We start from the raw sequence: 13,007 nt of genomic DNA, 5'->3' as shown, positions 1-13,007 counted from the left end.
GTGCTGCCTATATCTCTTGATATTTCCTAATATGAGCATCCAGCCATTACTTTATACTTAAACCTGTGAGTTGATCAGATGTCTTTACTGAAACGGTTGTCTGGTGGTAGTTGAGCAGTGGACAGATTGTTTGTCTGAATCTAGTCCCTATCATAGTACCTTTGATAGTGATATGCTATAATTCCTGTGAGAGACAACAGGCACACAAAAGGTGATGGAAGGAGTGCTTGCATATGTCTAACCACTGGCAGTGACTCCGGGTAGCACTCCAACCCATTGATTTTGTATTTCTACCAAGCCATCTCACATTTGACCCAGCCATGGTTTCTGCTCCAGTAAGAACAGTCTAATCCTGTATAATATATCAGGTCATCTTTCTTTAAGTGAGGTAGATTTTGTGACAGAAACGATGCTATGGTTTGTATTTCTAATTGTATTTGACTTGGAGAGCATTTCTTCAGCTGAATATGTAGAGCCTAATATATCTAATCGAAGCAATTTGTAAATGCATGTATTTTCTTATTCTCATGCGCACAATCAATAAGTGTACTCACTGCGAACCCCTAGCGTGCTAGCTGTTCCAGAAAACACGTTTAGTGAATTGTATAACTTGGAAAAAAAGCTGTGCAGACAAACATAAATCCATTTCTAACGGAGAACTGGGATTTAGCGTTATGACAGTCTATACATTTAATATGAGATATCTCCAGAACTTCACTAGCCAGAGTCTGTGGGATCCAGGAAACAGACTCCGGTCATTGGTCACACACCGAGGGGAAGGGGTAGATCGTTTACAGTGTGAATTCTTCCTCTGTTTGGGAAGTGAAGCTTAGCCTTCTCCACAGATCAGCAGGCGTTCCAGGAAGATAGCTACAAATCTAACCAGTAACAACAAGCCGCAGATTTCTGATGCCAGTATCAGCCAGCGGTCTAGCAAAAGTGGAGAAAGAGGGATTTTCACTGAGTTTGGGTGTGGGGGGGTGAGACCTAACAATGGAAGGTATGCACATGTCTCTCTCCAGCCACAGGGTAACTGTAGTTTCTCAGAAGGCAGATAGCCCTAAACTATAATCCATTGTCACTACGCTTATCTCCTTAAATCCTGCTGAAGGGGGAAGTCACCCGCCTCAGTATATTTGGGGGGTACACTTTGTCTCTTGTTGGAAGGAGGGACAGTTCCAGGAAGCTTCCAGTTTATTGTGTTTACTAGAAGAAAAACATACAAGGTCAGAACAACTGCACAGGCCAGGGCATCACAGCTTAACAACGCCAAGACCCGTCCCAGTACACAGATCTAATAATCTAATATACTAGTGCAGTGTCACCCTCGCTTCCTGAATGAACCTGCACTGGGAACAATACAGCTGCAGAGATCGGGGTTAGAACCCTTCTGTTTCAGGACAGCAAGATGAACCATTAGGAGAAAACTGCTCTTGCGTTTCTTATTACACGTTTTAGAATTAGGTGTGCAATTTCTGGGCTCATTTCACTTTGCTGCTTTAGAAATTCTTGTTGAACGATTGGCAGTGTGGAAGCCTGTCTAGGGACCAACGAGGACCAGGAGGAAGGGGCTCAGCTTTGTGTAGGATTTGCAGGATGTTGTCACTTAGCAGTATTGTTGTTCTGTGCTGCAGTGGGGACAGTTTTATAAAGAAACAGTGGTCCTAACCAAATTAATTCTTTATCAACAAACAATATATGCACATAGTTAATTATTTTAGTGAGCTTCTTGGATTGAACTGCTCCGTTGAGTCAATCAAAAATGCTTCTTCCAGCAACAATACACAAAATATAAATTATAAAGTACCTGACACAAGCCAAAGATTATTTGAAAAACGTGTGGAGTTTAATGAATTACTCCATTTGGGCTTAATGTTTCTATATACATTTATACAATTATATACATTTTTTCTAACGGTAAAATGAAGAGCAGTCGGCTTCTAAAGGAGTGCAAGAAAAAAGAGAAAAAGACAAGGAGGTGATTGTGAAAGAAGGGTGTAAGCCTCAAAAGAAAAATTGTGACAAGTGGAAGAAATTTAAACAGTTCCGATATATTGCAGCTGTATTAAAAAATTCAGCTTGTTTTGCAAAAGGCCACAGTTGATTACTACTGTTTTTTCATTTATACAGTCATAGATGACATGTATAATGTTTTGCTGACTGGTGGTCCTATTTGCACATGACAAAGGGGGCGTCTACCCCATTCCAGTAATGGCAGTGGGGACAGTAGCACTTGATTGATAGTCCTGTACATCATTATATGTGTGCATCTGTACATCTGTCAATCAGCACCACAGCATGTAGGTAAGTGGATTTTAAATTTTGACCAAGCCTCACTGTAGTTGATGCGCTCGATCAAGTCTGTAGAAAAAGAATGTGGTATCCTGGTCTATGGCTTAAAACTCATTGGTTTACTTGTAGAGAGTAAATGGCATGAGTTCCAACTTCCCAGTGTCCTATCCATTTTCTGTGTGACTTAGCAATGATGCAAGGCATTTTCTTGCATGATATGTACTTGTAGTGTAGATATGTATAAGGTATTCACATAGATACATTACTTCAGAAACAATGTATTTATGAAATGCATCAACATTTTCCTACATTGTACTCATCCAGTGCGTTCTCTTTCATGGAGATAAAAAGGAAAAATAACTGATAGAGATGGAAAAACTGATAGAGGCGGGATATGTAAAGAGGAAAAGTGAATTATGGCCGAACCCCACTTGTTTTGCATGTTCTCTTGAAATATTTAGGCAAGTGATAGTTCCTTTTAACACGGGTTGTATTTGTAAATACCTTCTTCACCATTTACAATCTCTACCTCAGTTCATTACAATGGAAAGGTATTTTGAGATATTAAGGTATAAGAGGTATGAAGTGAAAGAGAAGAGAAATAGGCTGATGAAACGGATGTGAACATAGAATGCTGACTGTAGCTGGGGAAATAAATCTGTTTGTCATTTATGGTTAAAAATAGAAAAATAGGTACAAGTCCATTCACACTTTTAAAACAGCAGTTAAAAATCTACATCGACAAAAATGATACACATAAACTCCGTGTTTTGCTCATTTGATGTAGCTGTCCCATAGAAAAGATTGTAAATTCCACAACTCATATTCCAGTTACAAAGTTCAGGGATGTTGTATGTTGTCATTAGCACAGAATGGCAGCTCTGTGTTTCTTTGTTAATGCTCAGCCTTAAAGATACAATCAATCAATCAGAGGGTTTATAAAGCTCGCTACTCACCCGTGAGGGTCTCAAGGCGCTCTGGGTTAGGGGGGAGCATTTCCGGATCAGTCAAAGAGCCAAGTCTTGAGGTCCTTCCTTAACATGTGCAGAGTGGGGAAACATCTGATGTTAACAGGGAGCTCCTTCCAAGTCTTGGCTGCGATGTATTCAATTCAATTCAAATATCTTTATTTGATTGTAAACATTACAATCATAAAAGTACAATTCATCAATAAACAGTTAAAAGCAATCCGGATAATTCATTTGTCAAATACAGAATTCTTCATACAATATGAGAGATAAAAGCAGCGGGCAGCATAAACATTTTAAAATGTGATAAATACATAAATAATTTCAATATAAAAGATAAAAAATGCCCAGGGCATTAACAGCATAATTATCCCTCCATACTTTCCCTGAAAGTGATTGCTAATTTCAGAAAATTACAAACAAATAAAGTGCAATCGCATTTCAACAGTTGGAGGTAATAAAGTGCAGGTTTTATCTGAGTAAAATTCAGTTTTTTAAGGCAGGGTTTTAAGTATAGTTTCCGGGGAGTTATGTAATAAGGACAAATGAATAGAAAGTGTGCCAGATCTTGCAGAGACTTCCCGTCGCAGCCGCAAGCTGGCAACACCTCACCCCGATGAACCCCACTTGGTACCGCCAATAGGAGGTGGAATAGGTCAAAACGGAACCTTGTTAGCAAGTAGCGTTCATAGCCAGTCATAGGCCATGCTAAGTATGGTTCCATTTGTAGACAGGTTTTAAGTAGTACGTGTTTCCTAACACTGTCCTTTTGTAACTCGACATCCTCCCTGTCAGTATACCTGTTTGTCAACATAGCATTTTTTACAAAAGTAACATCGGGTTTGATGATAGAATTTGGGGTTAAAAATAAATCAATCCGGCCGATTGCAGTCAAGCAGTCCTTGATATACTTCAGCCACGGGACCTTATACCTTCCATCCAGTGTTAGAGCTTCTTTTAATATGTCATGATTGAGGGGTATATCTTTGTTAAGCCAGCAGTTCAACCAGCACAATACCGGGTTCACTGCTATTCTATCACTTAGATAGGGAACACCCAGCTCCTCATGCACTGAGAAATTTCCAATTCCCCTTGGCAGCCTCAGTATTTTCTGTAAAAGGTTATTTTCTGTAACCTCTAGGTCCCTCATCTTACAATAACCCCAGAGCTCACTTCCATAACAAGCGGCAGCAACACTTTTTGCCTGATATAATTTAAGCAGAGCGGCCGTCGGGCTATTGCCAATTTTTTTCGCAAAGCCAAGTATGGCCGCATTAACACGTGTTACCTCACCCTTCTTTTTCATAACAGCGGGGCCCCAGGATAATTTATGATCTAAAAGGACCCCAAGGTATGAAAAAGTATTAGTGGTAGGGATTTTTTCCCCATTTATACAAAAAAGATTAGTTTTTCGAGAACCCTGTCCTGTTTTCATGACATAGGACTTAGAGTTATTAATGCTTAGGCCACGGGACTCCATGAAGTTAAAGAAGGAATTTAAAAGTTTCTGGAGACCATTTGCTGTCCTAGAAATAAGGACAGCATCATCTGCATAAAGCAGCACAGGAACCCCCTTGCGGCCCACAAGGGGGTAATCGGCTCCAGTTTTTAGCAGATATTCCTCCAATTCGTTGATGTACAGATTGAAGAGGAATGGAGCCAAAATGCACCCCTGTCGCACACCCCGGTTTATTCTAAATTCCCCCGTTACTTTTAGATCTTGGGTGTAACGAACATTGGCTCTTGTATCCGAGTGCAGATCAGCCAGAAAATTAACTAAATTCCTCTCTACGCCCATCTTTATCAGGGTATCCCATAGTTTGCCTCTGTCCACGCAGTCAAAAGCAGACGATAAGTCCATAAATGCCATATAGACAGTTCCTTGTTTGGCCAGGGTATATTTACTTAAGATCAAATACAGGTTCAGACATTGTGTGATTGTCGAATGTCCAGGTCTGAATCCGTATTGTATAGGGGATAAAATATTATTTTCTTTTGCCCATGTGGATAGCCTATTCAAAATTATACCACCTACCACTTTGGCTACAGAATTAATTAAAGATATTGGCCTGTAGCATAAAGGGCTGCTGCGGTCACCCTTTTTGAATACAGGGACAATGGTCGATAACCCCCACGACCTTGGGCATCCCGAGATCACTGCTGCGTTCACTACCGCCGTGAGGACGGGTGCCCAAAAAGTGATGCTGGACTTGAAAAGGTCCGGTGGTAAGCCATCCGGGCCTGGGGCCTTATTACTAGTTAGTCCTTGGATACCCCTTTCAACCTCGTTAACTGAAAAGCACAGAGAATTCACAGATGTGGTTAAAAAAGCATTTTCTGCCCGTTGCTCTTTACTCTTAAAAATTGCACTAAAATGAGTCACCCACTCCTTCTCTGGGATATTAGTGCCAAGGGCTGTATCGTTAGGGTTATCAAACAAAGGTTTGTTAATAATTTGCCAGAATTTATTACTATTCCCCAGCACTGATGGATCAAGGAGAGACTCCATAGTGTTAGCCTTAATTTCTTTTTTCCTGGCGGCTAATGTTTTCTTGTAAATCAAGCGCAAATTTTTAATTTGATCGTAGTCTCTAGGTTTGATTTTTAACGCATTTTTCAGGTCTCTACTTGCCTTAGAGCAGTTATGATCAAACCATTTGGAATTGTTTCTACTTTGACCCCTAATCGGTGCTGTTAACATGGAGCCTATTGTTGATACTATGGCCTCGAACCCAGACAATATTTTCTCAGGTGGTGTATATAGTGATATGCAGGTTAACAGTACCTCTTCACATGACTTGTTTATTTCAATGTACAAATTTGCTTGGTTAACCATTGACCACTTTAAACGGCGTCTACCATTTATGCAGCTCAGCGTTCCCCGATCTTCGCGGGACATTCGCTGTTCAAATAAAACCCCACCCAGATTGATAGTTAAGGGGTTATGATCACTGTAGATACTCGTATGAATAGTAAATCTCGAGGCCCAACTTACAAGATCTGCAGATAGTAATATGTGGTCTATAAAGGATCCCTGTCCTAAACCTTTAAAAGTGGCTGCGATGTAGGAGAAGGCTCTCCCACATGTTCAGTTTCTGTTGATGCGGGGGACCTCTGCCAGGGCGATGTCGGCGGAACGGAGGTTCCTCTTGGGTACGTGGAAGGATACTCTCTTGTTCAGGTATTTCGGTCCGATGTTGTTGAGGGATTTGTAGGCGTGGGTGAGGAGTTTTGAAGGTGACCCTCTTCTCGACGGGGAGTCAGTGGAGATCTTGTAGGTGTAGGGTCAAGTGTTCGAGACGCGGTGTCCCGAGGACGAGTCTGGCTGTGGCGTTCTAGATGGTTTGGAGTTTGCGTAGAAGCGTTCTGTTGATTCCGGCGTATAGTGCATTGCCGTAGTCCAGTCTGCTGGTTATGAGCGCGTGGGTGACAGACCTTCTGCAGTCGGGGAGGTCCATTTGAAGGTCTTGCGGAGGATGCACAGGCAGTTGAAACTAGTGGAAGCGACTTCGTTGATCTGGCGGTTAATGGAGAGGGAGGAGTCGAGGATGATGCTGAGGTTTCGTGCGTGGTCTGTGGGGGTGGGTGGATTCCCGAGGGCAGAGGGCCACCAGGTGTTGTCCCAGGCGGAGGTTCAGGGTCCGAGGATGAGGACCTCGGTCTTTCTCTGAGTTGAGCTTCAAACAGCAGTCTTTCATCCAGGCTACCGCGTTCTTCATTCCTTCCTGGAAGCAGAGTCTGGTGTCTTCGGGATTCTTCGTGAGTGAGAGGATGAGCTGGGTGTCGTCGGTGTAGGACACAATGCTGAGCCCATGCTGTCTGACGATGGTGGCGAGGGAGGCCATGTAGATGTTGAAGAGTGTGGGGCTTAGTGATGATCCTTGGGGTACTCCGCAGTTGATATTGGTGGGTTCGGAGAGGAAGGGAGGGAGTCTGATCCTCTGGCTTCTGCCGGAGAGAAAGGATTGGATCCAGTCGAGGGCGGCTCCTTGTATCCCGCGTTGTGAAGTCTGGTTGTGAGCGTGCGATGTGAAACAGTGTTGTAAGCAGCGGAGAGTTCTAGAAGGATGAGGACCGCACTGTGTCCCTGGTCAAGTATCATGCGGATGTCATCAGTGGCTGCGGGGAGGGCGGTCTCGGTGCTGTGGTTGCTGCGGAATCCAGACTGGGAGGCGTCTAGGATGGAGTTCTCTTTGATGAAGGCAGTCAGTGTTTACAAGTCTTCGGTGACTATGGCCGCGAAGAGGAGGAGAGAGATGGGCCTGTAGTTTTCCAGGTCTGTTGGATCGCCTGTTGGTTTCTTGAGGAGGGGTTTAACCTTTGCCGGTTTCCAGTCATCTGGGAAGATGCCGGACATGAAGGATGCGGTGATGGTCCGTCCTAGTTCAGGGGCGATCAGTGCTTCTGTGGTTTTCTGGTTTTGCCAGGTTTTCTCTAGGCATCTGCAGGAGCGTCTGGCTTCTTGCAGTTCCTTGGTGAACCAGGCGGCCTTCACAGGGTATAGTTTGGCGGGGTGGCGCAGGGGTGGCGTTGGTCCAGGTTTCTGTGAAGAAGGCGTGTCGGCCGAGAGGGTGTTTATCAGGTCCCATTTCTCTACAGCGTGTCGGTGCAGGGAGAGGACGTTGAGTAGGATGCATGTCAGGGTTTCGGCGGTGCGTGCATCAGGCGGGCCTTCAACAGTTGTGGGGGTTTTGTCGATGGTGAAGGATCTGAACGAGAACTGTCCCTGTTTGGTGTTGGGCGAGGATATTTCGCAGTCGGTTTTTCTTCCGGGATTAAGTGCATGGAGGCCGGTGGGATTGTAGCGGTGGTGCCTAGGAGATCCAGGGGTCCTGGCGCTGGAAGCTGTCAGGCGCAGACTGGCTTTCCTTAGGTGCGGCCGCCATTATGTAGGGGAGGGGGCGGGGCTTGGGGTAGGGAGGGGGGAGCGGGGGCTGTGTAGAGGAGGAGGGGCCGCAGGGGCAGCAGCGGCGGGAACGGCTGACTCAAAACAAAAATTGTGGAGTCAAGAATAAAGTTGCCAAAATAACAGTTAAAAGTGATGCACGATACCAATTAAAGCGTGGCGTCTGTCTTCCCAAAACGAATAGAGCAATAGATGACCTGTCTCCCAGGAAGAAGACAAGGGGAGAAAAAAAAAGAACTGAGGTGGGCAGGCTGCCGGCGCGAACCCAGGAGAGGGGAGGGCTCAGGAGCTGAGGCGAGGTGGTGCTGCATGCGGAGCTGCTGGGCAGAGTGCTGGCCTGGATCGAAGGTCTAGGTTCACACCCTACATACAGTGCACACTATGGAATCCACTGACAAACTACCCCTGTGGGAGTTATATGTGTCACCCAAGATTTAAGATTGTGCTTTTTCCTTACACGGGATGGGGCTCATTACAGCAGTTTGGATTACTAGCAGTAATTTCCATGAACTAATCATGAAAACCCTAACATATTGTGTCTTAAAGATAGTTTATCGAATCTCAGTGGAGGATCTACATTGTTAAGCTTTTGAATTAGCAGCAGAATTGGCAATCTTCTATACTAATATAATAAAGAGAGAGCCCAAACCTTTGAGGCGGGTAATCTCAGGAACCACAGCACCAATCACAACACCCAATACAGCGTTGGAAAGGGCAGTTGCAGCAGAAGGACATAGGCTATGCAGAAGCCCGGTAAAAGAACCATGCCAGCAAAGTAGTCCCTTGTGGGCGTGTCTGCGTTGTGCTGTGGGCGTGTGCTGGGGGCGTGACAAACGCTGGGGGCGTGGGGTATGTTCCGCCCTTCATGCCATGTCTCATATCGTGTGCTAATCCCACCCTGCTCCCTTTAAATACCCCTGCACCCCATAATCATAACCCACCCTTACTCCTTAAAATACCCCAACACCCTTAAACACTAACCCATCTTAACCCTATAAATATACCCTGTACCCCAAATCCCAAACCTAGCCCTGAACCCTAAAAATACCCCTGTACCCCAAAACCCAAACCTAGCCCTGAACCCTAAAAATACCCCTGTACCCCATAACCCAAAACTATATTGCAACCCTTAAAATACCTAAACACCCCAAAACATATACCTCAGTACCCCAAAACATATACCCCTATACCCATACTTACCTTATCCAAACATTCAAATAAAAACATGCTTTTACCATTCATGCATTTACAACGAATTTTGTTGTAAATGTATGCGTGGTAAAAGCATATAAAATGTAATGCCATGCGTTATAATGGCATTGCGGAGTCATGGTACTTTCGTAATGAAAGTATGCGGAGTGATGGTATGCAGAGTAATGGGTGTTTACCCTCCCCCGGTAAGTACATTGGTGGCACGGCAGCCCACATCTCCATCAACATACTCATATTTTTTTCACCACCACCCATTTGAAGAATGCACAGGTCTCTCTCATTGATGGCAAGTACCGACATACACTTTTAGACACACCTCCCGCCACAAGTTCTAGAATTGCGAACTTTAGAGCTGGGGAGCTACGTTCGAATCACTGCATCAGCTCAACATCCTGTGATTCCAGGCAAATTGCTTTGTCTCCCCATGCCTACCACAAATGAATGTGTTCTTCTGTAATGTAAATTGTGCTCATGCCATGTTGTCGAGTTCGCGCTATATAATATTGCAAGGAAAAATAAAGTAGGGAAACTCAAGTTCACACATTGCTGAACTCGCACTCTTAAGTGCATCAGCAGTGCACTGTGAATCGGGGCGTTTCACAGGCCTGTCACAGATAAGAAATGCTATCAAAACGAAATCCTACAAAACAATATACTACTGTCCGGCAGCAATTCATTCCCAAACAACGTCGGGACGGGCTGCTAGTCTATCTATATCTATACTAATATAATAAAGAGAGAGCCCAAACCTTTGAGGCGGGTAATCTCAGGAACCACAGCACCAATCACAACACCCAATACAGCGTTGGAAAGGGCAGTTGCAGCAGAAGGACATAGGCTCTGCAGACACCCACCATATACATTTAAAAGGTAAAAGAACCGTGCCAGCAAAGTTGTCCCTTGTGGGCTTGTCTGCGTTGTGCTGTGGGCGTGTGCTGGGGGCGTGACAAACGCTGGGGCCGTGTGGTACGTTCCGCCCTTCATGCCATGTCTCATATCGTGTGCTAATCCCACCCTGCTCCCTTTAAATACCCCTGCACTCCATAATCATAACCCACCCTTCTTCCTTAAAATACCCCAACACCCTTAAACACTAACCCATCTTAACCCTATAAATATACCCTGTACCCCAAAACCCAAACCTATCCCTAAACCCTAAAAATACCCCTATACCCCAAAACCCAAACGTAGCCCTGAACCCTATAAATACCCTTGTACCTCAAAACCCAAACCTACCCCATAACCCTAAAAATACCCCTGTACCCCAAAACCCAAACCTAGCCCTGAACCCTAAAAATACCACTGTACCCCACAACCCAAACCTACCCCTGAACTCTAAAATACCCCTGTACCCCAAAACCCAAACCTACCCCTGAACCTTAAAATACCCCTGTACCCCAAACCTAGCCCTGAACCCTTAAAATACCCCTGTACCCCAAAACCCAAACCTAGCCCTGAACCTGAAAAATACCCCTGTACCCCAAAACCCAAAACTATATCTGAACCCTTAAAATACCCAAACACCCCAAGACATATACCTCGGTACCCCAAAACATATACCCCTATACCCATACTTACCTTATCCAAACATTTAAAAAAAAACATGATTTTACCATTCATGCATTTACAACGAATTTCGTTGTAAATGTATGCGTGGTAAAAGCATATAAAATGTAATGCCATGCTTTATAATGGCATTGCGGTGTCATGGTACTTTCGTAATGAAAGTATGCGGAGTGCTGGTATGTGGAAAAAAAGTTGCAGAAAGAGTAAGGTAAGTACATTGGTGGCACGGCGGCCCACATCTCCTGCAACATACTCATATTTTTTCACCAACCATTTGAAGAATGTACAGGTCTCTCTCCTTGATGGCAAGTACCGACATACACTTTTAGACACACCTCCCGCCACAAGTTTTAGAATTGCGAACTTTAGGCTGGGGAGCTACGTTCGAATCTCTGCATCAGCTCAACATCCTGTGATTCCAGGCAAATCGCTTTGTCTACCCGTGCCTACCACAAAGGAATGTGTTCTTCTGTAATGTAAATTGTGCTCATGCCATGTTGTCGAGTTCGCACTATATAATATTTGCAAGGAAAAATAAAGTAGGGAGATTCGACTTCACACACTACTGAACGCGCACTCTTAAGTGCATCAGCAGTGCACTGTGAATTGGAGCGTTTCACAGGCCTGTCACAGATAAGAAATGCTATCAAAACGAAATCCAACAAAACAATATACTACTGGCCGGCAGCAATTCATACCCGGACAACGTCGGGACGGGCTGCTAGTAATTAATAAAACTAGTGTAACACCCCCATTTGATAGTTAAAACTGTTTCTAAAATGTGTTTATAAATTACTTTTCATGCTTCTCCTTTGACCTTTTCACACTTAAATGAGGTCACATTCAGTAACTACCTTGGAGTTCCACTTACTTTTAGATAATGCTTAACCTCAATGAGTAAATAAAAGAAAAATACAAAAACATCTACAGTAATATTTTTACCCGATTTATCATTGAGCATAAGTTCAACGAAAAACATGCCGAATTGCTGCCTCTTAATAGTAATGCAAAATAATCCTATTTGCTTCATTTTATATTTTTTTTACATACGGTATTATTATTCTTATTTTTACAGAAGTTGTGAATGACGATGGGACGATAAACCGAAAGATCTTGGGCCAAATAGTATTTGCAGATAAGGTGATTGTGGACCCTAATTATTTTCATAACCTTTTGAAATGTGCATGCTGGTTGTTACTCTCTGGTTGTTTAAAAAATATCTTCACCAATACTTTTCTGATAAATCCTTGATATTAAGAGTAGCCAGGGAGTTTTGTTATTTTGTTTTATACTTTACCGAATTTCGCAGGAAGAGGGGAACTAGGTTTGTAAATGCTAAGCTGAAACTCGTAAAGGTCAACAAATAATTCAGGTGGACAGAAAGGCAGAGTTTGTATAATAAATGTTGATTCGAGCAGCAGGGCACAGTAAAATAGCACTCGTGAAAGAATAGTGCCATATTTCACATGTGCGTGCATTGCACATTTTAGATCCTTAGAGTTCAGGCAGTAACACAGTCTGGTTGTGCTTTTCCAGACCTTGCTAGTTAGCAAGGTGTCTCAGTAAGTTAACTACTCACCTCTGGAGTATGCAGTGATCAGCTGTAGCTCGCAAGTTCTGATCCTGACATGATCGTCACAGCTCCCTTTTTTGTGAGGTGGGTAAATTGCGCACTATTCATTTGGGTAGTAGTGGCCTCTGTTAGAATAAGTAGTTACATGGCTCGGCTGATAGGATGTATTTCACTCATGAAAATGATAGTACTTCCTAGATTCTTGTACCTGTTTCAAAATATTCCGATCCTTCTCTCAAAACATACCTTTGACACACTTCGCTCACTTTTAATAAAGCCTGCATGGGCCGGTATGGAACCCAGGGTTAAGTGGGACACTCTCACCATGCCATACTGTAAGGGTGGTCTAAATGCCCCGGATCTATAATTGTACTATAGAATGGCGTTGAGCTCTCACGCACACTCTCGATTCATGGGACAGAGGGGCTACCGCACCTACACATTGAAAAGGTGGCTGCCGATCCCGATACCCTCTCTCAAATGTTATTCC

At 43.7% G+C, this 13,007-nt stretch overlaps 1 protein-coding gene across 2 annotated transcripts in view; it reads left to right on the top strand.

Annotated features, from left to right (window-relative positions):
• The window catches only part of COASY (Coenzyme A synthase), a 207,720-nt gene that overhangs the window by 111,864 nt on the left and 82,849 nt on the right, over window positions 1-13,007 (top strand). For both annotated transcript variants that reach the window (XM_086924104.1, XM_086924105.1), the window contains exon 6: window positions 12,020-12,084. In XM_086924104.1, the coding sequence (XP_086780230.1) occupies window positions 12,020-12,084 (65 nt within the window). The remainder of the gene's footprint in view (window positions 1-12,019; window positions 12,085-13,007) is intronic.

The sequence above is a fragment of the Lissotriton vulgaris genome, chromosome 5 (assembly GCF_964263255.1).
Source record: "Lissotriton vulgaris chromosome 5, aLisVul1.2, whole genome shotgun sequence".
NCBI lineage: Eukaryota > Metazoa > Chordata > Amphibia > Caudata > Salamandridae > Lissotriton > Lissotriton vulgaris.
The sequence above is the reverse complement of the archived record's forward strand: the minus strand, read 5'-3'. Positions and strand labels throughout refer to the sequence as shown.